At 47.5% G+C, this 27,725-nt stretch overlaps 1 protein-coding gene across 4 annotated transcripts in view; it reads right to left on the bottom strand.

The window, feature by feature from the left end:
* Window positions 1-16,682, bottom strand: part of TDRD7 (tudor domain containing 7) — a 102,733-nt gene extending 86,051 nt beyond the window's left edge. For 3 of the 4 annotated variants that reach the window (XM_084628311.1, XM_084628310.1, XM_084628313.1), the window contains exons 1-2: window positions 8,023-8,235; window positions 6,152-6,293 (exon numbers count right to left, since the gene is read on the bottom strand). In XM_084628311.1, the coding sequence (XP_084484437.1) occupies window positions 6,152-6,293; window positions 8,023-8,229 (349 nt within the window). In that variant the 5' untranslated portion in view covers window positions 8,230-8,235. Of the gene's footprint in view, window positions 1-6,151; window positions 6,294-8,022; window positions 8,236-16,549 lie in introns of those variants that run through there. The other variant, XM_084628312.1, reaches the window with a different exon arrangement.
* Between the last annotated feature and the right edge of the window lie 11,043 nt (window positions 16,683-27,725).

A 27,725-nucleotide genomic window follows, 5' to 3' on the forward strand; every position in this document is an offset into this window, starting at 1 on the left:
ACTGTGTACAATAGAAACCTCTCAGAGATAGCACTGCACAATGGGAACAGTTTGACCCAGGTCACAGCAAAAGAGCTTTCCAGCAAGTGGGAAGAAAATATGAAAGAGGGAAATGACATCATGATGGGACCTCAATCTCTCTACAACAACACACCTGGAAACACCTAAGGAACAAAGACTAGACTGGGGGAAGTGATGGTCCCAGGCTAAAGGGACTTCTAGCCTGTGTATGAAAACCTGGGAAACCCAAGCTGCAAAGCAAAGGCAGCTTGTACCTTAAGAATCTGCCAACCTATTTATCACTCAGAGTGAGAATTTGCTAATCCATATCTAATCTAGTATATTAAACTGAGTTTGCTTTTTGTTTATTTACTAGGTAATCAGCTTTGATCTGTTTGCTATCACTTAAAATCTATCTTTTTGTAGTTAATAAACTTATTTTATGTTTTAATCCAAACCAGTGTGTGTTTGACTCACAGCTTAGGAAAATCTCAGCTTGGTCACTACAAGTGTGCATGGTCCCCTTTACACTGAGGGAAGAGGCAGACTGGGTAGTAAACCCACATACTCATCAGATTTGACCGGGGAAGGACGGTACTGCTTTGGGATCCTAGGCTGGTGGTTAGAGAGCCTGCATGTAACTGAAGCTGGGTGTGTCCCTACCTCCATGAATGCTGGTGAAAGTGTAAGCTTGGAGGGCTTTGCAGCTTGTCACAGCAGCACAGTGTGAGAGGGAGCCCAGGCTGGTGGGTCAGAGGGCTCAGTGGTATCCCAGTTCCAGGTGGCACCCCTGCGGGGAACCCATCACACCCTCTCCATATAGTATCCCATCTCCAGCCTTTGGAAATATTTGCTACAAAGAGTAGCAGATGAGCCACGTGCCATTGTAGGTACTCCCATCATACCATCCCCTCCACAAACATCTCAAGCTGAGTCTTGAAACTAGTCAGGTTTTTTGCTCTCACTGCTCCCCCTGGGCAACTGTTCCAGAACTTCATTTCTCTGATGGTTAGAAAGCCAATAAGCCAATCTCATGCTGAATTTGCAGGTTTCGGTGGAATGCTTCAAATTAAGTTCTTGTTTCTTCACTGCTTGGTGTGGCATCTGCAAGCACATCTGGCACCTCTAGATGCTGTGGTCTCCTCTGAATCACACGAGGCACCAAATGTGGTTTTCAAGTCTTCAGTGATGTTCTACCTCGTGGACAAGATTTGAAGCTGCTGAGCAGACTTCCTTTCTCCTAAAATGTCATACCCAAAATAAAAAGAAAATGGGTACCACGTGTGCTGTAGGAGTCACCAGACCAATATACACAGAACTAGTGCTGAGCTTAGCAACACTGAAGTGCCTACCAAACTTTGTCCCTGATGAAGGGGTTTAAAAAAAAAACCCCCAAGAGAGAAGACGACGACAAAGACAGGCCTGAGAACTGAAGCAGTATAAAATCGCTAGAGGAAAAAGCCTCATATGTCAACAGCCATAATGGAACTGACTGGAAGGTAGGATATAGCAATAAGGAGATAAAGAGCTGAAGCAATGGCCAGACAAAGAGCAGTCTCTAGCTAGCTGCTTGTCATGACTGTGGTCAAGAAACAGCTAACAGTAACAATGAGACACTGTTTCTACTTGGTCAGGTGAAGGCTAGTAGGGAGCCTGATTCATAGTCTAACTTTTTACTGCCATTGTGAAGGACCAAAAACCTTTAGAGGTAGGAAAGTTTTGACAGTAAGCAAGAATCCTGCAGAGATGATATCTTCAGAGAATCTCATGTTACAAACTAACATGATTCTCATTTTTTGTCTGTCTTGCAGCTTCCGTTCCTTCCTATTGATCTGCTTCTTTGTCGACCTGTTTTTGCTTAATAGAATTAAACTAGCAAAAATCATGTTCATTTTACTATTTGTGATGATTTTGAGGTAGGAGTATTTGGGAAGAATAATAGGCAGGGTAAAGTTTTCTACATTAATGTTACACTGAGGCTGGACAAAATAAGCTTGAGTTACTACCTTAGTCTACTCCCATAAAAATGTACAACAGTCCCTGAAAGAGAGATGAGGATTCTTATGGTAATTCTCAACTGAAGTGCAGTTTATTCCTAGCAATTCTATGATGTTCACTGTAGTGTTAGTACCTCATGCATTTATTAAATTAAGCCTCAAAACTTTTGAGCTAAAAATGGAGTACCCACCTTTTTACAGATGGGAAACAGAGGCAAACAGAGGCAGACAGGAACTACATGACTTCGCAAAGGTCATATACAAAGTCTACGGTAGATGGAACTCAATCTTCTCCCAGTTCTCTACCTTAACCACAGGATGATTCCTTGCTCCCTATTGTTCTACTCTGGAAAGTGTGTTCTCCATGGCTAAAACTTTCAAAAGTGGGTGCCTAAAGGAGGATTTAAGAGTCTAAGTGTTTAAAATTTCTGATTTTTCAGAAATGCCAAGTACCCAAGCAGTTTCCACTGAAGTGATCATGGGAGCTGCTGAGTGTTCAGCAGTTCAAAAACAAAAAATATCAAGCTCCTTGTTAAGGAGCCTAATTTTTGGAATTTTTTTTTTTTTTTTTTTTTTTTTTTTTTAAGTCTCAGCCCACCTGCATTCTGTCATATCTGCCATTTTGTCCTAAAGTTTTTACTTTTTAAAAAATTCCTGGTAGAACTGCTGCTGGAAGACAGAAATTCTATACTTTTTTCTTGCAAAGCTTGTTTCTAAATTCCAATTGGTTATATCTGTGAAAATCCACAAGGCAATGAGGTTGGCCAGATGCCTAATTTGGCCTACCAAGCTTTTTTACTGGTGATATCTGAGACAAGAAACCAGAGTGACTTCTGATTCAGTGTTAGCCTGTGGGGCTGGCATTTGGGAGGGGTGGGAAGAAAAATTTTTTTTACTTGTAAGTCACCAGTTTTAATATGAAAATAATTGAGACAAACATGAAACAGCACTGTACTTAAAAGGGATAATGCAATTACCGGGTCTGTCAGAAGCAAGTCTGAATATTTTTTAGTGAAAGTCTCTTTAAGGATTACTATAAGAAAAAATAACCCAGGTGCTATAGATTCTTCTAATTTGAAAGTTCTCTGAAGCAGCCTGGTCTCAATCAATGCACAAGGTGTGAGCTCAGTGAAATAGGGCTCCTCCTTGTGCCATTACCTCACTGAAAATGTAATTTGCGCAAAAGAGCTTGAATGAGGCAGGCCTCCCAAGGGGGGCAAAAAAACCTAAATGTGTTTATATAATTAAGGACTATTATAAATTTATTCATCCAAGGGAAGAGTTAACTTTCACAGACCATGTTAGCTCCGGTATTTTTGACTACTTCACTTTGGATAGTGTTCTTCTAATAGGTTTCTAATTAAAAAAAAAAATCTGAGCCACAGCACATAGAAAATGATCCTTTCCTCCAATGGGTTATATTGGAGTTCTGATGTGAATTTATAGTTGTGTAATTATTTATGGACTTGCTTTATTGTGACCACTTCAGATGGTTTTATCATTAGTTTTTGGAGGGGGGAGGATTAAATCAAATATGGTTAATTGTATTATCTTAATGCATTAAGATCATTTATACATTAGACAATATAAGATACACAAGGTAGTCTCAGGAGACAGCGCTGAACGTTGACAACCAGGGAATCATAGAATCATAGAATATCAGGGTTGGAAGGGACCCCAGAAGGTCATCTAGTCCAACCCCCTGCTCAAAGCAGGACCAATTCCCAGTTAAATCATCCCAGCCAGGGCTTTGTCAAGCCTCACCTTAAAAACCTCTAAGGAAGGAGATTCTACCACCTCCCTAGGTAACGCATTCCAGTGTTTCACCACCCTCTTAGTGAAAAAGTTTTTCCTAATATCCAATCTAAACCTTCCCCACTGCAACTTGAGACCATTACTCCTCGTTCTGTCATCTGCTACCATTGAGAACAGTCTAGAGCCATCCTCTTTGGAACCCCCTTTCAGGTAGTTGAAAGCAGCTATCAAATCCCCCCTCATTCTTCTCTTCTGCAGGCTAAACAATCCCAGCTCCCTCAGCCTCTCCTCATAACTCATGTGTTCCAGTCCCCTAATCATTTTTGTTGCCCTTCGCTGGACTCTCTCCAATTTCTCCACATCCTTCTTGTAGTGTGGGGCCCAAAACTGGACACAGTACTCCAGATGAGGCCTCACCAATGTCAAATAGAGGGGAATGATCACGTCCCTCGATCTGCTGGCTATGCCCCTACTTATACATCCCAAAATGCCATTGGCCTTCTTGGCAACAAGGGCACACTGCTGACTCATATCCAGCTTCTCGTCCACTGTCACCCCTAGGTCCTTTTCCGCAGAACTGCTGCCTAGCCATTTGGTCCCTAGTCTGTAGCGGTGCATTGGATTCTTCCATCCTAAGTGCAGGACCCTGCACTTATCCTTATTGAACCTCATCAGATTTCTTTTGGCCCAATCCTCCAATTTGTCTAGGTCTTTCTGTATCCTATCCCTCCCCTCCAGCGTATCTACCACTCCTCCCAGTTTAGTATCATCTGCAAATTTGCTGAGAGTGCAATCCACACCGTCCTCCAGATCATTTATGAAGATATTGAACAAAACCGGCCCCAGGACTGACCCCTGGGGCACTCCACTTGATACCAGCTGCCAACTAGACATGGAGCCATTGATCACTACCCGTTGAGCCCGACAATCTAGCCAGCTTTCTACCCACCTTGTAGTGCATTCATCCAGCCCATACTTCCTTAACTTGCTGACAAGAATTCAGAAGCCTGCACCACCACTTCATTTCTTAGGAGTTCAGAAAATACCAGAATCTAATCTGGTATAACGCACTCCAGCACCCATATTATTACCCTTTTCTACCAAGCAGGCTGGTCTGCCACAAAAATGGCAGCCCTCTGAAGAAAATCACCACATTCCAGGAATGAATGTGGCAGTTAAGTAGGGAGGTTTTTTGTTTTTAATAAAAAACAGGATAAGAGTTTTTTACATCAAATTTCATTCCAGAATATTTTAAAGCATCCTAACAAACCTTGTAAAAACTTTGTGCTACTTGTAGGTGGATCAACTGGTTTGAATGCTACTACATAAGCAATAGTGCTCCATTTTGACACTTTAGCAAAACATGACCAGAGGGCTACTACTTTACTGTACTAATTTGTTTTACAGTTTAAGTTTAGTATGAACCTTTGATTCCTGGCTCTTGCAGGGCGTGCCACCACCAGTTTCTTGTCTGCCTGCTGGGCAGCCCTTTGATCTGCCACTGGAAGAAGAAAGGAAGTGAGAGCTCTGTCCAGTTTACCCTTCACCTATCTTACAGCTTGAGGCACCAGGGAAGATGAGAGGGGCTTGTTTGACAGCCTGTTTCCTCTCCCTTCCCAGCTGGGAATCAAAGAATCACTCTTATAGAGGGAACACCCCAGTTACAGCTCTGCAGCACAGAGATCAGAGGCAATCTGTGTCCAGAAACAATGAGAATAGCTGCTGCTCTCCTCAAGGGTGGGGCTTACTCCTGTGTCCAGGAAGAGACCTTAAATAATTCTTCTCACCCCTGACTCCAATATCTTTTAATAACTAGTGGACCCACACAGGCTAAAACTGACCTGATTCTAAAGTCTAACAAAAAGGGTATGTCTACACTGCAATTAAAAACCTGTGACCAGCTGACTGAGGCACACAGGGTTCAGACTGTGGGGCTGTTTCATTGCAGCATAGACTTATGGGCTGCAGCCCCAGTTCTGGAACACTCCCATCTCACAGGGTCCTAGAGCCCGGGCTCCAGCCTGAATCCAGAAATCTACACTGTAATGAAACAGCCCGGCAGCCAGAGTCAGCTTGCATGGGCCAGCTGCAGGTTTTTAATGGCCTTTTAGACATACCCACAGACAGCTACCCTTCAAGCCTGTGCTCCAGTAACATCGCTGCACATTTGTAAGCAAGAGCACTGTTTACCTACTAACTTTCTCATGTGTGTTTCTTCGAAGTACTGTCAAGCACAAATATATATTTCAGCACTGTTTTCTTCTAGTGTGAACTGATCAACAGCATACACAATTCATTGTAATCAGAAGGTTTATAAGGGAAAGGCTCTGCCACAAGAGACTTCAGTTTTAATTAACAGTATTTGTCATGAAGCTGTCTTCCAGCTTATGAATTCTTACCAACTAATGTGAATGGAGCAGTGTTCTTTAATCTCATCTGGCAGTTCACCTGTCGTCCCATTTTTCTTTTTGAACTTCTCTGGCAAGCTACCAGTTGAGCAATTCGCACAGTCTCAGCGGAAGCAACAGCATGGCAAGTGATCTGCTCACAGGGGGAGAAAATGGACATACGGAAATAATCAGGTCCAAACTTCTCTGTACTCCATGAAAGAAGTTACACAATATCTTATATTTACTGAAATGCTATTATCTTTAAAATTGTAGAAGTTCAATATTTATAGAAAGACTACAGTGAGCTGTTCATACTTTTGATGCCTAAGATATTTACTAGATCTTACACCCTCCCAGGAACTGCCTCTCCTTCCATGACCTGACTTTGGAACTCTGATAAACCAGCAACCCACTGCTGCGAGACCCCACGCTCAGGTTGCTGCAGACAGGATGTAGAGCCTTTCCCGTACAGGATCCTACATTATAGAATATCCTCCCACAGGAGACTGGGATAAATCCAACTAAATGTTGCCAAGTTTAAGACATGCAGCAAAGTTCTCTTTGCAAACAAAAACTAATGACTAGAACATGGAAAAGTACTGATGTCCTCCATGCAGACACATTATCCAACTAGTCTGTAAAACATCTACCCCCAATTCAGGGATTTGAAAAATAAATAAGTAGAAACAAAAACTACCATCAAGACAGAAATTGCTGTACATGGTCTTTTAGAAGTGTGTGTGTCTCCCTCTCCCACTCTCAGAGACACACTCACACAGAGTTTGAGAAATAATGAGACACAGACTTATTCAATGAATGAGGCTACTGTCTTCCAACTGGGGCTGTCATTTCAGTAATACTTACTTTACAAGGCCCAGTTTACCATTGATATAGTTCAGGGTAGCTGCACCTGTATTTCCCCTTCTGTGGTTCACCAAGAGCACCTACCCTTGGCTTATGGATCCTCAGCTGTCACTTCTCCTGGGCAGAGACCCATCTCTCTCCCAGTCTTGACGGGGGCTTTTCCAGGCTGCACAGTTCCCTCCCTACACTGGGATATCCGCAGCAAGCCAGACTGCCTAAACAGGCGAGTAGTTGCACTTGGCCTCCTCTCCGAAGGCTTATGAATGGTGTAACTGCCAGCAGTTACCACATAGCTCTTTCTAAGCTAGCACATTGATTCTTAAGGTGAAAACATTCCGAAGGAAACATTAAAAACAATCTGTGTTTCTATATGCATGCTAAAAGGTTACCTGAGGTCACTCATCAAGTCTTATGGAGCCCGTAGGTCAAAGTCCTTCCAGAAAGGATTGACCCCTCCCCCCGGACAGAAGGTCCGACTGTCCATTTGATGGATCAGAAAGAAAGTCCTCTCTTTATCTGCTGGTCTCTTGAAAAATCCAGTCAGAACCAGTATATGTGAACTTCTCCAGGTGGTGGCACCCCATTGAAAGTGTTACAGCCTAAGTGAATTTGACTAATTATATCCCACTGTTCTTAGTTTCTGGACAACTGTGGTCTTCCTCCCCCATACAGTCCCTGACCCACAATACCCAAGCTGAATAAAGTAAGATATTCTAAAGATATTGCAGGAAATTGCCATATTTGTCACAACCACCATATTATCTAAACGCACTCAGAACAAGACTAAGCCATATGGTAAAAGATTATGACACTGGTGCTCCCACTGTTGCTGCACTCGTCGGAAACACTGTTGCTAGACCAAGAGCGCGAGATCTCCCTAAAATCTTCAGCACAAAGCTAGAGACCCGCAAGCCTTACAATGAATTCCCAAGCCAGTTTAACAAGCAATCTGAGAAAAGCCACCAACTGTATAATTTGTTACAATTCCCATGACATTGTTATGAAGCTTGTCTTACCTCACCCATTTTATTAATTTCTATTCTGACAACTCCTGGAACAGTCTTCAGGTATTCTTCCAGCGTAGAGTGTCCTAGCTGTTTGAAAGGGATCCAATCCCCAGTCAACGATTTGTACTCCCCCTGCAGTCGTGGCAAGGGTATTCCATTTTTACTGGACTGGAGAACAGCTCGAAGCATCTTTGCAACTAAGTCAGATTCCGGCATCTTTATCTGTAACCAAAAATAAGCATTTACATAACGAACATTTCACAGATTCTTGCTCTCCTTGCCCACCGATTCACATACAGTATCTCGTATGCTAACATAAGTGGGAAGGGAAGAAGATGACCAATGATGAAAACCCTGACTTTTGAGGCTAAAACATCTATAAAATGACTAAATAGAAGCAAAACCAAATACTGTCATGTATTTGTATGGAGCCGGATCAATGACTGGCAGAACCACAGCTCCTGAAGATCTTCTTTGCTGTACATAGTCAAAAGGAAGCTTCTGACCAGTTTCTTATGGCAGCAATTAAGCTGAGTGTCATGAGACCACCACCAGTGGATCAACCTCCATCCTGTTCCCACAACTGTTGGGGGCCAAAACTCTTTACAACTTGTGCAGCTCTGCCAATCTCAAGCTAAGAATCTGATCCCAGGAGTGAAAATCCTAGCTGAGGACATCTTTAAAGAAGCAATATTACAGGGCAAGTTGTGATGTACTCAATTGCCAACAGCTGTTATAAAAAAAATATAGCTAGCTAGTTTTGCCATACAAGCTCATGTTTCTATGTTAAACCCCAACCTGCAAGTACATAACACTACTCAATATATCACCTCATATTGCACCTCAAATTTAATGGGCTAAATGGACACACCCCTATTATGCTAATTTTTAATCCTGCTCCTAGTGATAAAACAGTCTCTCTCAGGGATTGTCTACAATACTGCATGAGGTCCATCTAAAATACACAACTTCAGCTACATGAACAGCATAGCTGAAGTTGATGGACTTAGCTCTACTTACCACAGCATCTTCACTGCAGTAAGACGACAGCTGACACTCTCCCATAGACTCCGCTTGAGCTTCTCGTTCTAGTGGAGTACCAGAGTCGATGGGAAAGTGCTCAGTGGTCAATTTATCACATCTATACTAGACGTGATAAATTGATCTCCGCCGACCCAATGGATAGTGTAGACAAGACCTCAGAAAGAATCTCATAGGGCAACATTGTGCTCCAGAACAACTGATTAGGATATACATTTAACAGCTTAATAATGGAAAGCTCACAAACATGATGTGGGCAATACAGCCAATTATCAGTTCATAACTATTGTCCAACCCATTCTCTTTCCAAACTTGTTGGTGAACATATTCGTCAGAAAACTATTTGCCATGTTTCAAAGTACTGGGGGAAAAGAACTGAAAACTCTCTCCCCCACCATCCCAAAAAAAGAAGAAAAGTATTTATCCTCACAGAACCCAAGCCAGCTGAACGGATTCTCCACAAAAAAACCCCCAAAAAACCAATACCACTTCTAGGGAGAGACTAATAATTAGTAAGTTTCAGATCAAAAAGTGTCTCTTATAAAGACGAACATGTGGAACCAGAGATAAATGGAAACTTCTGAAGCTAACCATCCTAGATTTTCCCCCATAAACCAGCATTTTATGTCCTGATGTTTTTGAAAACACTCAGATTTAAGGTTTTCGCTCCCCAGCTGTTTCCCACTCTGTTCATACACAGTTGAATAAAGCTACACATTCCCAGCATGCAGCACTGTAAGTAAAATGTGTATCTCATGCACTGAGGTGTCCAGCTACAAGAGATACCATCAAACTTGATGAAACAGGCAGATTGGTGAAAGGTTGTTCATCCCCTCAAAAGAAGCTTGCTACCCACACAAGATCTAGGAAATTCAAAAGGTGCGTAAGCATCTGTAGAAGCCTGGCTTTGCTTGTCAGGCTTTAGACTAGGAGTATAAGGGTCTGTCTACACTACAATTAAAACCCTGTGGCTGGTCCGTGTCAGCTGACTCAAGCTCCAGGGGCTCAGGCGAAGGGGCTGTTTAACAGAGATGTAGATGTTTGGAGGGGGAGTCCCAGAGCTTGGGCTCCAGCCAGAGTGTCTACAGTGCAGTTAAACAAGCCCTTAGCCTGAACTCCATGAGCCCAAGTCAGCTGACAAGCTAGCCACGTAACCGTACACGGAGAGCCTGTTCTCCCCTTTCCATACTACGATAGGCCCATCTTTACACTGCCCGTGCTGAAGACAAAAGGGAAACTTAGACCCACCATGTTTGGGGAGCTCCAATTTCAGGAGCCCTGAGATGTTTATATGAAGACCAAACTTATCAAGCACTTCACCTGCCTGGGCTGCATTTCATGAGTTTCCCCTCAGAGTACTTGTAGTCGAAGTGGTCTGTCAGACTCAGAATCTGATTAGGGCTCATCCAGTTCACAAACAAAATGACTGAACATACAAAAAATAAATTACAGCTGAGATTGCTAACTGCAGCTCAGGAGAAGATCATTAAATACATCCATACTAAAACAGATAATTGGTTATATAAATCAAAACTTGTGATTACCACAATTTGACATAGTCCTTAACACTCAGCTCACACAGCCAATCAAACAGAAGAGTTCAGTATTTTACGACTAGGGCTCTGTGTTTGTCACGGAAGTCATGGATTCTGTAACTTCCCACGACCTCCGTGACTCCTTCAGTGGCCAGTGAGGCTGACCCCAGGGCCAGCTGCTCAGGTGGTCCCATGGACAGCCACACTGGCCACTGCTGGAGCAGCTCTACAGCCAGTGGCAGGCCCTGGGGCCAGCTGCACCGACTGCCACTCAGACAAGCCCTCAGCAGCTGGTCCCGGGACTGTCTGAGCAGCAGTCCCTGGGGTGGCCCCTGGCAGCTGGTGCCACTGGCCCCCTCACACACACCCTAGCAGCAGCTCCTAGGCTCGCTCCAAACAGCGGCCCCGGCCCCAGCCCCAGCCTCAGACTCTCCTCCCCCGCCCCAAAGATTTAGTCAGGGGATTTATAATGTAAGTCATGGACAGGTCACAGACAGTGAATTTTTGTTTATTGCCTGTGACCCACCTATGACTTTTACTAAAAATACCCCTGACTAAATCATAGCCTTATTTATGACCCAATCACATTTCCACTGAAGTCAAGGGTAGTAAGATTTTCAATGGAAAGGTACCAGGCCTTAAACCAGGGGAGGGTAAACTATGGCCCACGGCTGTATCCAGCCTGTAAGGACTTTTAATCCGGCACACAGGATTGCCAGCCCTGTGGCACAGCGGGGCTAAGGTAGGCTCCCTGCCATGGCCTGCTCCACGACCCTGCGGCCCTGGAGGGCGGGGGTTTTGTGTGCTGCTCTCGGCCCCCAGGCACTGCTCCCTGAAGCTCCCACTGGCCTGGGAATGGGGAACCGTGGCCAATGGGAGCTTTGGGGGTGGTACCCACAGGCACAGGCAGCACCTCCTTACCCCCAGGAGCCACTTTCGGACATGCTGGCAACTTCCAGGAGCAATGCTGGGCTGGGGCAGGCAGCGAGCCTGCCTTAGCCCTGCGGCGCCCCACTGCCAGACAGGGCAGAGCCCAAACCCTGAAGCCCTCCTGCACCCCACACCCCAACCTGAGCCCCCTAACCCTCTGCCTTACCCCAACCCCGAGTCCCCTCCTGCATCCCACACCCCTCCTACACCCCAACCCTTTGCCTTGAGCCCCCTCCTGCACCCCAAACCCCCTGCCCCAACCCTACATTCATGGCCCTGCATACAATTTCCCTACAGGCCAAAAAGTTTGCCCACCCCTGATTTAAAGACTACAAGTCTAGATAACAGCGTGTATATATTCATTTATGTTATTACATCTGATGATTTATGATACAGGTAGCTCATTTTACTGTAACATGCATTTTTATGCTGTGCTATGACGTAAGAATTTCCTTTTGTACAACAGCTGTATTTAGAAAGCTATTTGTTTAATTAGGGTACATGGAATTGTTTTGCTCAGAATTAAGGCACTACTATCAAAATGTGCTTATGTACTACTGTAATGGTGCTAGAGAAACCTGGAGATGTGATCACTACTGTGGGCAAATTGGAGAGGAGGTAGAACCAGTGTCCTAACCCTCACTTCCCCAGACAAAACTAACTCATAGAGCTGCATGGAAGGACCCCAGGGAGAGGTACAGGGTACGGGCTTACACTTTTTTTTTATTTTGTGCATTGAAAGCTAAACTTTTGTATGAAAAAAAGCAGGTATTAAAGACATATGAAGTTTTGGGAGAAGGCTAAGGGATGAACAGATACTTTTCTTTTAGACTTTTCAGCTATGATTGATTTGTTACACAGGCAGCATTAAGATTGTTTGGATGTTCCTTACTGAGAATTTTTCTGCTTAATTATGTATGCGCAGGAACTGGTTGTCAAGGTAAGTCAGAATTGTTTATGGATCTTCACTTTGTAAGTTCTAAACTTTTAAAAGTATGGCATTTGTCTTAAGGACAAGTTTAATGATGCTCTTGAATTGCATTCAGCGGCCTTAACTGGAATTTGATGAAGTTATGCTATTTCATGTCTGTGGTTCTGTTTTTATAAAGCATTAAATAGGTAATCAACAAAAGGGGTAGGGGAAGAGAAAAAACAGGATTTTGGGGGAAAGGTTGGGATCTTGCTATTTTTCCCCCCAGCTCCACAGTTGATCAAAGAAAGATGGAAAAACTGTGAATTAGTTACTTTTCTCCTGTTTTTAGTTCATATTCCAACAGACTAAACTTCCAAATTTCAACCAGCTCTATCACTTATTTTGAATGATATTAAAAATGTAGTTAAAATGGAAGTAGAAGCCAACAGAACTCTATATAAATTATTTCATATATGGCATTTGTTATCTGCTGTTTCATCCAGTAAATCCAGATGGCAAATGTTACAACACAAGTAGAAAATTACTACAAGTGTTAACTTAGGGGGGGAAGGGGGGGGAGGAGAAGACAACACAGCCAACCACATTAATAAAGTTTGAATTTAGCCTTATTTTAGATTATTCCAAAATAACTTCAGGAATTTGCTAGAGGAATAAATAAGACTCACAAAAAAGTATTTTATAGCCCTGTCATCCAAGAAATTATGTAACTCAGATTTGCTTGACATTCTCATACAATTCATTCTGTACTTGATAACAGCTGAAATTTTGGGAGGATACCATAATATTCACACATAAGTGTGTGTTCATTTGTGCACATTCTAAGAATGGAGCCACAATGGCACCTCAAAAAAATTTAATACATGCCATCATTTTTTAGTTCCTGCTCATGCCACTCAAGCATTTTTCCAAAATCATTGTACCATTTAAAACAGATTTATTAATTATACTTTTATAGTTGACCTGTCTGCACTTCTACTAAGAGTAGTTACTGGTGTCATTGAAGCCAAGAACACAGTAGAATTGAAAAAAAAATTAGACATATATGGATTAGAATGCCTCTAACTGCTGCTTAGGAAGCATAAGCTGCTGCAACAGGTAAAAGATGCAAAGGATCTTTTTAGGGAGGCCTCAGTCTTTCCATCAAGGGAGTTCTTCAAGACTTAATCTTCATAAATCTATCTTCTGGTTATCCTGGAGATAGCAACATACACTCTTGAATTCTCTATGATCACCTCAGAGTCTAATGATCAGCAGAGATGGAGCCTCCATATGGACCTACTTGGGGTTATTTTGGCCAATCACTGTCAATCATTTCTTGCATGTGAGGATGTCCTGGCCTCACGTGAGATGTGCTATGAGATTGACTCTAGGGAGTCCTAGGTAACAGTGGGCTCTCTTCTTGCACTTTCAGAATCTGTGCTGTTCTGGAGTTGAACATTATCAGGGCTTCCCTTTAGAATATGAGGCAGGGTTAAAAAGAAGGGAAGAGAGAAGTGGCTGTTAGAAAGTAGGAGCATTTCTAAAACTTTCACAGGAGCTTCTATTTTCACATATCTTAACTAGTTAGAGCAGGGGTGGGTAAACTTTTTGGCCCGAGGGCCACATCTGGGTGGGAAAATTGTATGCAGGGCCATGAATGTAGGGCTTGGGCAGGGGGTTGGGGTGCGGGAGGGAATGCAGGGTATAGGAGGGGGTGCAGTGTGCAGGAAGGGACTCAGGGCAAGGGGTTGGGGTGCAGGGTCTGACCCAGCGCCGCTTACCTTGAGCGGCTCCAGAGGAGGTCAGTGGCATGCAGCAGGGCTAAGGCAGACTCCCTGCCTGTCCTTGTCCCGCTCCAGGAAGTGGATCCTGGAGGTGGGGTGGGGCAGTTGGCTCTGCAGCATGCTGTCCTTGCCAGTGAGTACCACCCCCAAAGCTCCCATTGGCTGCAGTTCCCCATTCCTGGAAAATGGGAGCTGCGGGGGGGGGGGGCAGTGCTTTCAGGCAAGGGCAGCGCACAGAGCCCCCCGGGGCCGCAGTGCTGGCCGCTTCCAGGAGCGGCGCTAGGCCAGGGTAGAGAGGGATCCTGTCTTAGCCATGCTGTGCTATGGGGCTGGCAATCTTGCGGGCCGGACTGAAAGCCCTGATTGGCTGGATCCAGCTCATAGCCCACAGTTTGCCCTCCCAGGAGTTAGAGACTAATATAAAAGCTGAAGTGCCATCCCAGTCCCCAACCAACAACCCAAGAAAAATAGCCTTAAGGATCCCTGCATCCTCCTCCCCTGCAGTTATTTGAGAGGCTGGGTAGGGGGAAGAGAGAACAGAGTTCTTGCCCTGAGCAGTACCTCAACATCTTTTTAGTAGCCTCCCCCTGGTAAAAAGGGATAGCTCGGTGGTTTGAGCATTGGCCTGCTAAACCCAGGGTAGTGAGTTCAATCCTTGAGGGGGCCATTTAGGGATCTGGGGCAAAAATTGGGGCTTGGCCCTGCTTTGAGCAGGGGGTTGGACTAGATGACCTCCTGAGGTCCCTTCCAACCCTGATATTCTATGATTTTCTATGATTTTTTTCTATGAAATACCTGGGAAGTTAAACCAGGTTCTTCTGAATTATGGGCTTCAAGATCTTTTACAGTGCCTAACTCAGCTCCATTAGATACAAAGCAGGGGCCTATATTAGTCTTTGGGGGGTTTTTTTGGGGTGGAGGGGGGAAGAGAGAATAAAATCTCAGCTTGACCACTGAAGTTCATTCACACTTTTTTTTTTAAAATACACACCATCTATGTGGTTATTCCCCAGACATTACTTGACCAACATCCCAAGGATTCCACAGCATTAAGTTCTTCAAGTTAAAGAAATAATGAGTTTAAACTATTAGATATGCCTTTGCCAGAAAAGGGTCTTACGATTTTACTATTCAGCCCACATGATCGCTTTCCGAAATGATACAAAAGGGAAATATAATCGTAGGAAGAGAGTTAACGTTTCCAGTTGCTACGAAGATCTAGGCTCATCTCGACCTGAGAGCCATTTAGCCTGCTGGGTCATTAAGCCCACGGGCAGGCTCTGGGTGACCTGGTGCTTCAAGGGGGGAAACGCCTGGGGGGACGGGCGATTCCGCTCGCGGGGTTTTCTGGTGCCACCCAGGCAGGCAGGGAGGGGTGTGCACATGACACCCCGGGGGAGGAGGAGGACAGCGAGCTGGAGCAGAGCTGAAGCGATGTCACACTGGTTTAGAGACCGGGGAAGCACGCCCCCCTGCCCCAACAGCAGCGACCCAGCCCCCCCCCCGGTACTGCCCCAACCCAGCCCCCAGACAGACCCAGGGGTCCCCACAGCCCCCCCCGCCCCAACAGCAGTGACCCAGCACCCCTGTACTGCCCCAACCCAGCCGCCAGACAGACCCAGGGTCCACGTGCCCCCCCGCCCGTACTGCCCCAACCCAGCCCCATCCCCCACCCCCAGACAGACCCAGGGGACCCCACAGCCCCCCCTGCCCCGACAGCAGTGACCCAGCTCCCCCGTACTGCCCCAACCCAGCCCCCAGACAGACCCAGGGGTACCCGTGCCCCCCCCGCCCGTACTGCTCCGACCCATCCCCATCCCCCACACCCAGACAGACCCAGGAGTCCCCACAGCCCCCCCCCCACCCGTACTGCCCCGACAGCAGCGACCCCGCCCCCAGACAGACCCAGGGGTCCCCACAGCCCCCCCCGCCCCGACAGCAGGGACCCCGCCCCCAGACAGACCCAGGGGTCCCCGTGCCCCCCCTGCCCCGACAGCAGGGACCCCGGCCCCAGACAGACCCAGGGGTCCCCGTGCCCCCCCTGCCCCGACAGCAGGGACCCAGCACCCCCCGTACTGCCCCAACCCAGCCACCAGACAGACCCGGGGTCCCCACAGCCCCCCCTGCCCCGACAGCAGTGACCCATCCCCCCCGCGGTACTGCCCCAACCCAGCCCCCAGACAGACCCGGGGGTCCCCACAGCCCCCCTCGCCCGTACTGCCCCGCCCCCGCCCCCGGACAGACCCGGGGGTCCCCGCCGGAGGGGCGCCGCCAGGGCCAGGGGGGCCGGCCGGCCGGCGAGGCCACGCACAGGCACCGCGCCCGAGACTCACCCCCGGCCCGCCGCGGGGCTCGCCGCTCCTCGCGCCTCAGGGCGGCGCCGGGTCCCCGGCCTCTTAACGCCGCCCGCGACCCCGCCCGGCGGCCCGCCGCGCGCATGCGCCGCCTGGCCCAGCCCCGCAGCCTGCGGCCCGGGCGCTGCCCCCACGTGACTGGGCCCAGCCCGTGCGGCGGCCCCCGGCGCCCGTCCCCTGTGCGCCCGTCCCCTGCAGCGCCCCCGTCACCGCCCGCCGGCCCCGCCCCCCGTCGCGGGCCCGCCGCTGGGCCGGGAGCGGCGGTTAGAGGCGCCCGGCGGGGCTCCGGGTCCCCAGCCCGCGAGCGGGGGACGCCGCCCGAAGCCCGGGTGCCCTCGAGCCCGGGGCGGGGCCCATCGATCCGCGGGGGGTCCGCGGGGGGCCCAGGGGGCCCGGGGTTACCGCGCCCGGGGCGGGGCCCATCGATCCGCGGGGGGCCCGGGGGGTCTACGGGGGGCCCGGGGTAACCGGGGCGGGGCCCATCGATCCGCGGGGGCCCGGGGGGGTCCGCGGGGGGCCCGGGGTTACCGCGCCCGGGGCGGGGCCCATCGATCCGCGGGGGGTCCGCGGGGGGCCCGGGGGGTCTACGGGGGGCCCGGGGTTACCGCGCCCGGGGCGGGGCCCATCGGTCCGCGGGGGTCTACGGGGGGGTCTACGGGGGGCCCGGGGTAACCGGGGCGGGGCCCATCGATCCGCGGGGGGTCCGCGGGGGCCCGGGGGGTCTACGGGGGGCCCGGGGTAACCGGGGCGGGGCCCATGGGTCCGCGGGGGCCCGGGGGGGTCTACGGGGGGCCCGGGGTAACCGGGGCGGGGCCCATCGGTCCGCGGGGGGTCCGCGGGGGCCCGGGGGGGTCCGCGGGGGGGTCTACGGGGGGCCCGGGGTAACCGGGGCGGGGCGCGGGGGTCCGGGGGGGTCCGCGGGGGGCCCGGGGTATCCGCGCCGGGGCGGGGCCCATCGGTCCGCGGGGGGTCCGCGGGGGCCCGGGGGGGTCCGCGGGGGGGTCTACGGGGGGCCCGGGGTAACCGGGGCGGGGCGCGGGGGTCCGGGGGGGTCCGCGGGGGGCCCGGGGTATCCGCGCCGGGGCGGGGCCCATCGGTCCGCGGGGGGTCTGCGGGGGGCCCGGGGTAACCGCGCCGGGGCGGAGCCGCGCGCGGCCGGCGGGGGAAAGGCGCGTTGGCGGCGCCCTGAGGCCGCGCCCCGGGCGTGCGGCGAGATCCGGGCTTCTGGGCGCCGCCGCAGGCGGGTCCTCCCGGCTGGAAGCGGGGCCGGTCTCCGGGCCTCCTGGCTCCGGGCTTTCCGCCCACCGAGCCCGCCCCGCCGGCTGCCCCGCGCGGGCCGCACCCGGCCGCAGCGCCGCTCCCAGCCGCCTTGCCCCGCTCGGCCGCCGCCAGCTGCTTTCCCTGCAGGCCCCGCTCCTGCCTTCCAGAGCCGCTGCTTCCCGGGAGCCGCCTGCGCCCTGCGCTCCTTCTTCCTCGCATTTCACTGTCTTAGAGCACTTGTCCAAATCCGTCCGCTCTACCAAACAATCCAGACCTGTCCTCACCTTGATTTCCCACTTCATCAATCCGAGTGTCACTTGGACACTTGAGCAGTGTTTTTATATTTTCTTCCCACTGATCAATAAAGATATGGAACAGCATTACTTACAGTAGGCGTCCCATGCAGTGAGCTGTCGCTGCGAAAGCTCATGCTCAAATAAATGGGTTAGTCTCTAAGGTGCCGCACGTCCTCCTGTTCTCATTACTTACAATAAAAATCATGAAAGCTGGCAACACTATTTTAAGTATACTTGAAATATATGGGCAATATATTATGATAATTCCTCCTTTGTGAAAAGAGGTTTAAGGTTCCAGTAAAAAACAGCTCTACCACTTCTAAAACTTGGTCTTGATTTAAGGGACAAGCTTTTAATGTTTTGTCGTGGTGAACGTTGTGTCATCAGGATCATTATTCCAATGCAATGTCATGAAACGAGTTATTGTATAACTTCACCAGGTTGCAAGCAGGAAGTATAAAAGATGTTTATTTTAAAGGGGCTTCTCGCTTCCTGCAAGACCTTGCTGCAGAATACAGAACAGATTAGGGAGACTAGACTATTGTGGATTTTCAGGGAGAGCAGTGTACACATAGGGTTTAAAGCTGTTGTGCATTTTCATTGTTAAAAATAATATCTTTAATCAATATGGTAAATAGAAAAATGAAACAGGAAGTTCCCCTTGTTAAATACACCTGGTTGATATGGGTTGCGGGCTAAAGGTGGAAGCAAAGAAAGCTTGATAAAGCATAGCACACTGATATATATCATTTAAACTTCTAATTGTATGCCTTTTGCATTTATTTTCTAGCAATCTAAACTGAATATTTCCAACATGCCTCTCACCAAAGGATCATTTTGGAGTCCTGTTCCTAAATGATGTGGTCTCATTCTCTAATCTTCGGTGTAAGTGTCAAATGTAAGAAATAACTCTTAGAAGAGACTAAAACTTTGAAGGGTTTTTTTTTAAAAAAAAGGAAAGTAACTCATCTATACCATGTCCTGGATTTGGCTAACTGAAGCATGGCTTCTCACTTCAGAGTCTTAGGGAAGTTCCACTTCCAAAGCATCAGTGTGTGATGATTTGTTGTAACAAACTGAATACATAATAAGAAAAGGAGTACTTGTGGCACCTTAGAAACTAACCAATTTATTTGAGCGTAAGCTTTCGTGAGCTACAGCTCACTTCATCGGATGCATACTGTGGAAAGTGTACAAGATCTTTTTATACACACAAAGCATGAAAAAATACCTCCTCCCACCCCACTTTCCTGCTGGTAATAGCTTATCTAAAGTGATCACTCTCCTTACAACGTGTGTGATAAATCAAGTTGGGCCATTTCCAGCACAAATCCAGGTTTTCTCATTCCCTCCCCCCCCGCCCCACACACACAAACCCACTCTCCTGCTGGTAATAGCCGCTAGCCGTCACCTTCAGCCCCCAACTAAAACCCCTCCAACACATTATTAAGGATCTACAACCTATCCTGAAGGATGACCCAACACTCTCACAAATCTTGGGAGACAGGCCAGTCCTTGCCTACAGACAGCCCCCCAACCTGAAGCAAATACTCGCCAGCAACCACATACCACACACCAGAACCACTAACCCAGGAACCTATCCTTGCAACAAAACCCGTTGCCAACTGTGTCCACATATCTATTCAGGGGACACCATCACAGGGCCTAATCACATCAGCCGCACTATCAGAGGCTCGTTCACCTGTACATCCACCAATGTGATATATGCCATCATGTGCCAGCAATGCCCCTCTGCCATGTACATTGGCCAAATAGGACAGTCTCGACGTAAAAGAATAAATGGACACAAATCAGATGTCAAGAATTATAACATTCATAAACCAGTCGGAGAACACTTCAATCTCTCTGGTCACGTGATTACAGACATGAAAGTTGCTATATTACAACAAAAAAACTTGAAATCCAGATGCCAGCGAGAGACTGTTGAATTGGAATTCATTTGCAAATTGGATACAATTAACTTAGGCTTGAATAGAGACTGGGAGTGGCTAAGTCATTATGCAAGGTAACCTATTTCTCCTTGTTTTTTCCTCCCCCCCCCCCCGCCCCCTCAGACGTTCTTGTTAAACCCTGGATTTGTGCTGAAAATGGCCCACCTTGATTATCATACACATTGTAAGGAGAGTGATTACTTTAGATAAGCTATTACTAGCAGGAGAGTGGGGTGGGAGGAGGTATTTTTTCATGCTTTGTGTGTATAAAAGATCTTCTACACTTTCCACAGTATGCATCCGATGAAGTGAGCTGTAGCTCACGAAAGCTCATGCTCAAATAAATTGGTTAGTCTCTAAGGTGCCACAAGTACTCCTGTTCTTTTTGCGAATACAGACTAACATGGCTGTTACTCTGAAACCTGAATACATAATATCATATAACACTGTCCTCTAGTGGCAAAATGAATTAATGACAACCTCTCTTCTAAAACCTTTAAACTTTTTTCTAGCCTATATTTACCATCACCGTCTGGTCACTATTTTGTTTTGTTTGCATCTAGCTACAAACACCGTTGTCCCTACTTCATAGTACATTTGTTAGCAGTTTTACTTTTTCCCATAGCAATACAGTGCAACATTGTTTTTATATACCATTTTTATACAAAGCATTATATTTAAGTGAGAGGATAAATAAAAAGAGAGGAATTTACAGAGCTGGGTACAGTGCTTTCAGAGAGAAAGAAAGGGAAAATGACAGATTGGAACTGATAACTTGATGATGTTTGTGGCAGGTTTTAAAGCAAGTTTTTACTTAAGAAAAAGTAATTTATAAAGTAAATACAGCACTAATGTCACTGTAATCTAGCCTGGACTGTACTTCTGTCTCTGTGTCTGCCACTGGTTTCTGTCTCTCGGCCTTGTCTATGCTCCAGCTTCAGTTAGTCTGGGAAGAGACATGTTTGTTTTATAATTGTGTGGAATGCTGCGGACTGATCGTCACTTAGATACTGCTTTTTTCTGCAACACTGACCTGCCCACCTTGAGAAAATATTTTGGCACCAAGCACTTCAAAGAGAACTAAAAGCACTGGTACATCATGCATTATTTAAGAGTGTTGATGGTGATCTCTTCTCCAGCTCCTAAAGAACCTGTTTGTGAACTGCAGGGGTGAGGTCCCCTTGTTTCTTATACAATATTGTTTTATACTTTTCCATCCCCATACACACCCTCTGTCTATCTGTGTATCCTCATACACCACTCTATCTATCTATCCCCATACACCCCCTCTAGCTATCTCGCCACATCCACCCACTCTGCCTATCCCCATACACCCCCTCTAACTATCTATCTCCTCACACCCCTCTACCTATCTACCCTCATCCACCCCCTCTATCCATCTATCTATGTATCTACCCTCATCCACCCCCTCTATCTATTCACCCACATACACCCCATTATTTACCTACCCCCATCCCCTTACACCCCACCTATTTATCCCCATCCACCCCCTCTACTTATCTGTCCCCATCCACGCCCGCTATCTGTCTAGTTATCTCTCTGTCCCCATACACCTCTTCTATCTGTCTAGCTATCCATCTATCCCCTTACACCCCCTCTACCTATCTATCCCCATTCACCCACTCTGTCTATCTGTCCCAATCCACCGTCTCTATCTATCCATCCATCTATCCATCCCCTTACCCCCACCATCTATCCCTTTACCCCCACTTATCTATCTATCCCCAACCACCCCCCTATGTATCTGTCTATCCCCTTACACCCCCTCTACCTATCTATCCCCATTCACCCACTCTGTCTATCTGTCCCAATCCACCCTCTCTATCTATCCATCCATCTATCTATCCCCAACCACCCCCTCTATGTATCTATCTATCCCCTTACACCCCCTCTACTTATCTATCCCCATCCCACCCTCTATCCATCTATTAATCTATCCTCATCCACCCCCCTCTATCTATCCACCCACATACACCTCCTTTTCTACCTATCTATCCCCTTACACCCCCTCTACCTATCTATCTACCTATTCCAATACGCTCCCTCTATCAATCTATCCCCATCCACCCACTTTATCTATCTTTCTATCTCTATACACCCCCTCTATGTATCTGTCTATCCCCATACTCCACCTCTATCTATCCCCATCCACGCCTTGTCTCTCTCTCTCTCTCCAAACACCCCCTCTAGCTAGCTAGCTATCCTCATCCACTCACGTTATCTATCTATCCATCTATCCCCATCCATCCACTCTATCTCTCTAGCCCCATACACCCCCTCTATCTATCTATACCCATATACCCCTTCTATCTGTCTAGCTATCTATCTATCTGTCTATCTATTCCCATCCACCCACTCCATCTATCTGTCTGTCTATCCCCATTCACCCCCTCTATCCATCTAGCTATCCATGTGACGTTGCATTCCATAATGCTTTATAGAAATATGCTTATGAATGTAAATATGACATAATTGAAATATGTTTTATGCTACATATGCCATGTAACATATCTCTGCAAAGGTTGTGATGTACTGAATAGATTCATCCTATTTGTATGCATGAATCATTTTTGTATTAGAAGTTATGAATATTGGCTGTGTACTTGTTTGATTTTAAGTAGCCTCAGTGAAGCATTTGGTCAGCTTCTTGAGAAAAGCTATTCTCAGAAAATGCCCAATCTAGAAACACTTAATCTGACAATACACTTTGATAGATGCCAATCAACATCTGAGCTTTCCTGGGAACATTCCTGTAGAGAACTAAGTCATGCATGGACATGTGACTTGCCCAGGTGATTCCAAAACTCCATCTTGTAGAGGGGATTCTACACAGGGGGAGGGAGGGGTTTCCACCCACAAGAGAGAAACTACATAAAGTCCTGGGAGACGCCTCCATTTTGTCTTCAGGTAGCTCAAGAGATAGCCTCTCCACCCCCAAAGAAAGAAACTGGAACAAAGGACAGTAACTACACGGGTGTGAGTGATTGTTGGACCCAGACTAGAAGGAGACTAGTCTGTAAAAGAAGCTTACTGGAACATCTCTGAGGGTGAGATTTTATCTGTAATCACTTTCTTACTGTATTAGGCTTGCGTGTTTTATTTTATTTTGCTTGGTAATTCACTTTGTTCTGTCTGTTATTACTTGGAACCACTTAAATCCTACTTTTTGTATTTAATAAAATCACTTTTTACTTATTAATTAACCCAGAGTATGTATTAATACCTGGGGCGGGGGGGGGGCAAACAGCTGTGCATCTCTCTCTATCAGTGTTATAGAGGGTGAATAATTTTTGAGTTTACCCTGTATAAACTTTATACAGGGTAAAACGAATTTATTTGGGATTTGGACTCCATTGGAAGTTGGGTATCTGAGTGTTGGAGACAGGAACATTTCTTAAGCTGTTTTCAGTTAAGCCTGCAGCTTTTGGGGGATATGGTTCAGACCTGGGTCTGTGTTTGTAGCATGCTAGCATGTCTGACTCAAACCAGACAGGACACTGAAGTCCCAAGCTGCCAGGGAAAATGGGCTCAGAGGTAGTTTCAGCACATCAGAGGGCAATTCTCAAGGGGCTTTCTGTGATCCAACCCGTCACATATCTATCTATCCCCGTACCCACCCTCTACTTATCTATCCCCATCCACCTGCTCTATCTTTCTATTTCTCGATCTATGTATCAATCTCTCTCTCTCCATCCCCCCTACCTATCTTTCTCTCTATCTATCCCCATAGACCCCCTCTGCTTACACCCCCCTACCTCTCTGTCAATCCCCATACACCCCCTTTATCTATCTTTCTATCTATCTATCTCTCTAACTCTTGCCTGACAGGGGATAGATAGATAAAGTTTAGCTAATAGCAAGACAGAAACCGGTTACAGGTCCATGCTGGAGCTCTTTTGCGATTCTGGGACTCCATCATGGTCACCTCTGCTGATGAGCTCTGCACTCACCTGCAGCTTGCCATGCTGGCCAAACAGGAAATTGAAATGCAAAAGTTTGTGGGCCTTTTCCTGTCTACCTGGCCACTGCATCTGAGTTGAGAGTGCTGTCCAGAGCGGTCACAATGGAGCACTCTGTGACAGCTCCCGGAGGCCAATACCATCGAATTGTGTCCACACTACCCCAAATTCGACCCAGCAAGGCCGATTTCAGCGCTAATCCCCTTGTCGGGAGTGGAGTAAAGAAATCAATTTTAAGAGCCCTTTAAGTTGAAAAAAAGGTCTTCGTTGTATGGACGGGTGCAGGGTTAAATCAATTTAACGCTGCTAAATTCGACCTCAACTTGTAGTGTAGACCAGGCCCCCATGTGTAGGCACGAAAACCAGATTGAGAAACCTGACTGCACCTCTTTGTCTCTCCCCCAGGGATGACGCCGAAGACTTGTGGTGCTGGGAATGGCCCTAGGAGAACGGGCTATAGGAACACAGCCAGGGTGGGGGAGGTAAGGATTTTCTGCCAGGGACTCCCACAGCTCAGGGACTGGGGCTGGCTGGGTGTCCTCGCAGATCCTGGAGACTGGCCATGATTCTGCTACTTATTTTTAGCTCCTAGACTTCCTCGTTCATCCAGTTGGAGAGGATGGCATTAAAGTTCCTGGGTTGGAGCTTGGCTAGTGGTTGTGTGTTCCATGGAGCCATTGCTACATGGGATGAAGAGAATCCCTGGGTGGGTGAGATTTTGCAGGATTGTGTCTCTGGGTACCCAGCTCCTGTCACTGTCTCCCTGGCAGACCCATGGGTGTCTGAGATGGGAGCCACTGCGTTGGTGAGTGGGCGGGACTGTATATAGGAAGGTTGTTACCCTTCCCCTTATATTTATGACACGCCCCCCAAATCACAGATAGTGTCGGACAGCCAGTTCAACACTGGCTGTGATTTCTTGCTGGAGCTCTAGGAGAAAACAGAGTTAATAAGACACATGCACCTCTAAATATACTACCAAGTGTATAAAGACTAACAATATTTTACACATCTCAAGGATGGTTTTAACCAGTTGATTCTGGGAAACTCTCAAGGGAGAGTGCATCAGCCACTTTGTTAGAAGCTCCTGAGATGTGTTGTATTTCAAAATCAAAATCTTGGCAAGCTAAACTCCACTGAAGAAGTTTTTTGTTATTGTCCTTGACGGTGTGAAGCCACTTCAGTGCAGCATGGCTGGTTTGTACTTGGAAATGCCGTCCCCAAATGTATGGGTGTAGCTTTTCCAGAGCGTACACAATGGCGTAGCATTTCTTTTCGCTGACTGACCAGTTGCTTTCCCTCTCAGACAGCTTCTTCCTGAGAAACACGGTAGGATGGAATTCTTGATCCGGTCCTTCCTGCATTAAAACTGCTCCCACACCACGCTCGGATGCATCTGTGGTTACTAGGAACGGTTTGTCAAAGTCTGGGGCCTTTAGCACAGGGTCAGACATGAGTGTTGCTTTAAGCTGGTTAAAGGCCTTCTGACACTCTTCGGTCCACTGAACGGCATTTGGCGGTTTCTTTTTGATTAGGTCTGTCAGTGGGGCGGTGATTTGGCTGTATTGCGGTACAAATCACCCGTAATAGAGGGCCAAGCCTAAGAAGGATTGGACCTGTTTTTTTTTTTACTTTGGGACAGACCACTTTTGGATAGCATTCACTCTGGCCTGTAGGGGGTTGATAGTTCATTGACCCACCTGGTGTCCAAGGTAAGTCACTCTGTTGAGGCCTATTTGACACTTCTTAGAATCATAGAATCATAGAATATCAAGGTTGGAAGGGACCTCAGGAGGTCATCTAGTCCAACCCCCTGCTCAAAGCAGGACCAATCCCCAATTAAATCATCCCAGCCAGGGCTTTGTCAAGCCTGACCTTAAAAACTTCTAAGGAAGGAGATTCTACCACCTCCCTAGGTAACGCATTCCAGTGTTTCACCACCCTCCTAGTGAAAAAGTTTTTCCTAATATCCAACCTAAACCTCCCCCCCCTGCAACTTGAGACTATTACTCCTTGTTCTGTCATCCACTACCACTGCGAACAGTCTAGATCCATCCTCTTTGGAACTCCCTTTCAGATAGTTGAAAGCAGCTATCAAATCCCCCCTCATTCTTCTCTTCTGCAGACTAAACAATCCCAGTTCCCTCAGCCTCTCCTCATAACTCATGTGTTCCAGTCCCCTAATCATTTTTGTTGCCCTTCGCTGGACTCTCTCCAATTTATCCACATCCTTCTTGAAGTGTGGGGCCCAAAACTGGACACAGTACTCCAGATGAGGCCTCACCAATGTCGAATAGAGGGGAACGATCACGTCCCTCGATCTGCTCGCTATGCCCCTACTTATACATCCCAAAATGCCATTGGCCTTCTTGGCAACAAGGGCACACTGCTGACTCAACAAGCCTTAACAGTTCTTAGCCTTAACAGTTAGTCCTGCCTCCCTTATGCGCTCGAAGACTTTTTGTAGATGCTCCAGGTGTTCTGCCCAGGAATGAGAAAATATGGCCACATCGTCAAGGTAGGTGACTGCAGATTCTCCCAATCCCTCTAGGATACCATCTACAAGTCTTTGGAAGGTGTCGGGTGCATTCCGCAGCCTGAAAGGGAGTACATTAAATTCATACAGCCCGACATGTGTGGTGAAGGCTGACCTTTCCTTGGCGGATTCATCTAGCGGTACCCACCAGTACCCCTTGGTTAAGTCCAAGGTAGAGATGAACTGGGCCCGTCCCAGTTTCTCTAATAGCTCATCTGTGCGTGGCATTGGATAGTTGTCTGGGCAAGTCACAGCATTTAGCTTACGGTAGTCCACGCAAAAACGTAGCTCCCCATCTGGTTTGGGAACTAGAACCACTAGAGATGCGCATGCACTGCCAGGGGGCGGATTACACCCATCTGTAGCATGTCCTGGATCTCCCGTTCTATAGCAGTTTTGGCTTGAGGAGCCACCCGGTAAGGTTGGACTCTAATTGGGTGAGCATTACCTGTGTCAATGGAGTGGTATGCCCGTTCAGCCAGTCCTGGGGTGGCTGAGAACGTCGGCGCGTAGCTAGTGCACAGCTCCGGGATCTGCTGTCGCTGTATACACCCAAGGGTCATGGAGAGGTTCACCTCTTCCACATCACCAGCACTTTTCCCTTCGTAGTAGACACCTTCAGGCCACTGCGCGTCGTCTCCTCCCTGGGCTGTAAACTGACAAACCTTTAATTCTCTGGAATAAAAAGGCTTTAGAGAATTAACATGGTACACCTTAGGCTTTAGGTTTGAGGTGGGGAATGCTATGAGATAATTAACAGCTCCCATTTGCTCCTGGACCGTGAATGGCCCTTCCCACGACGCTTCCATTTTATGGGCCTGGAGCGCCTTCAAGACCATGACCTGGTCCCCTACTTTGAAGGAACGCTCTCTGGCATGTTTATCATACCAGGCTTTTTGCTCTTCCTGAGCCTCTCTTAGGTTTTCTCTAGCAAGGGCTAAAGAGGTTCAGACGGTGTTTTGCAGGTTGCTTACAAAATCTAGAATGTTAGTTCCTGGAGAAGGTGTAAACCCCTCTCATTGCTGTTCACCAACTGTAATGACCCCTTAAGCTCACAGCCATACACAAGTTCAAATGGTGAAAACCCTAAACTGGGAGGAGGTACAGCTCTGTAGGCAAAGAGCAACTGCT

Source organism: Lepidochelys olivacea (genome assembly GCF_965140295.1).
Source record: "Lepidochelys olivacea isolate rLepOli2 genome assembly, chromosome: 5".
NCBI lineage: Eukaryota > Metazoa > Chordata > Testudines > Cheloniidae > Lepidochelys > Lepidochelys olivacea.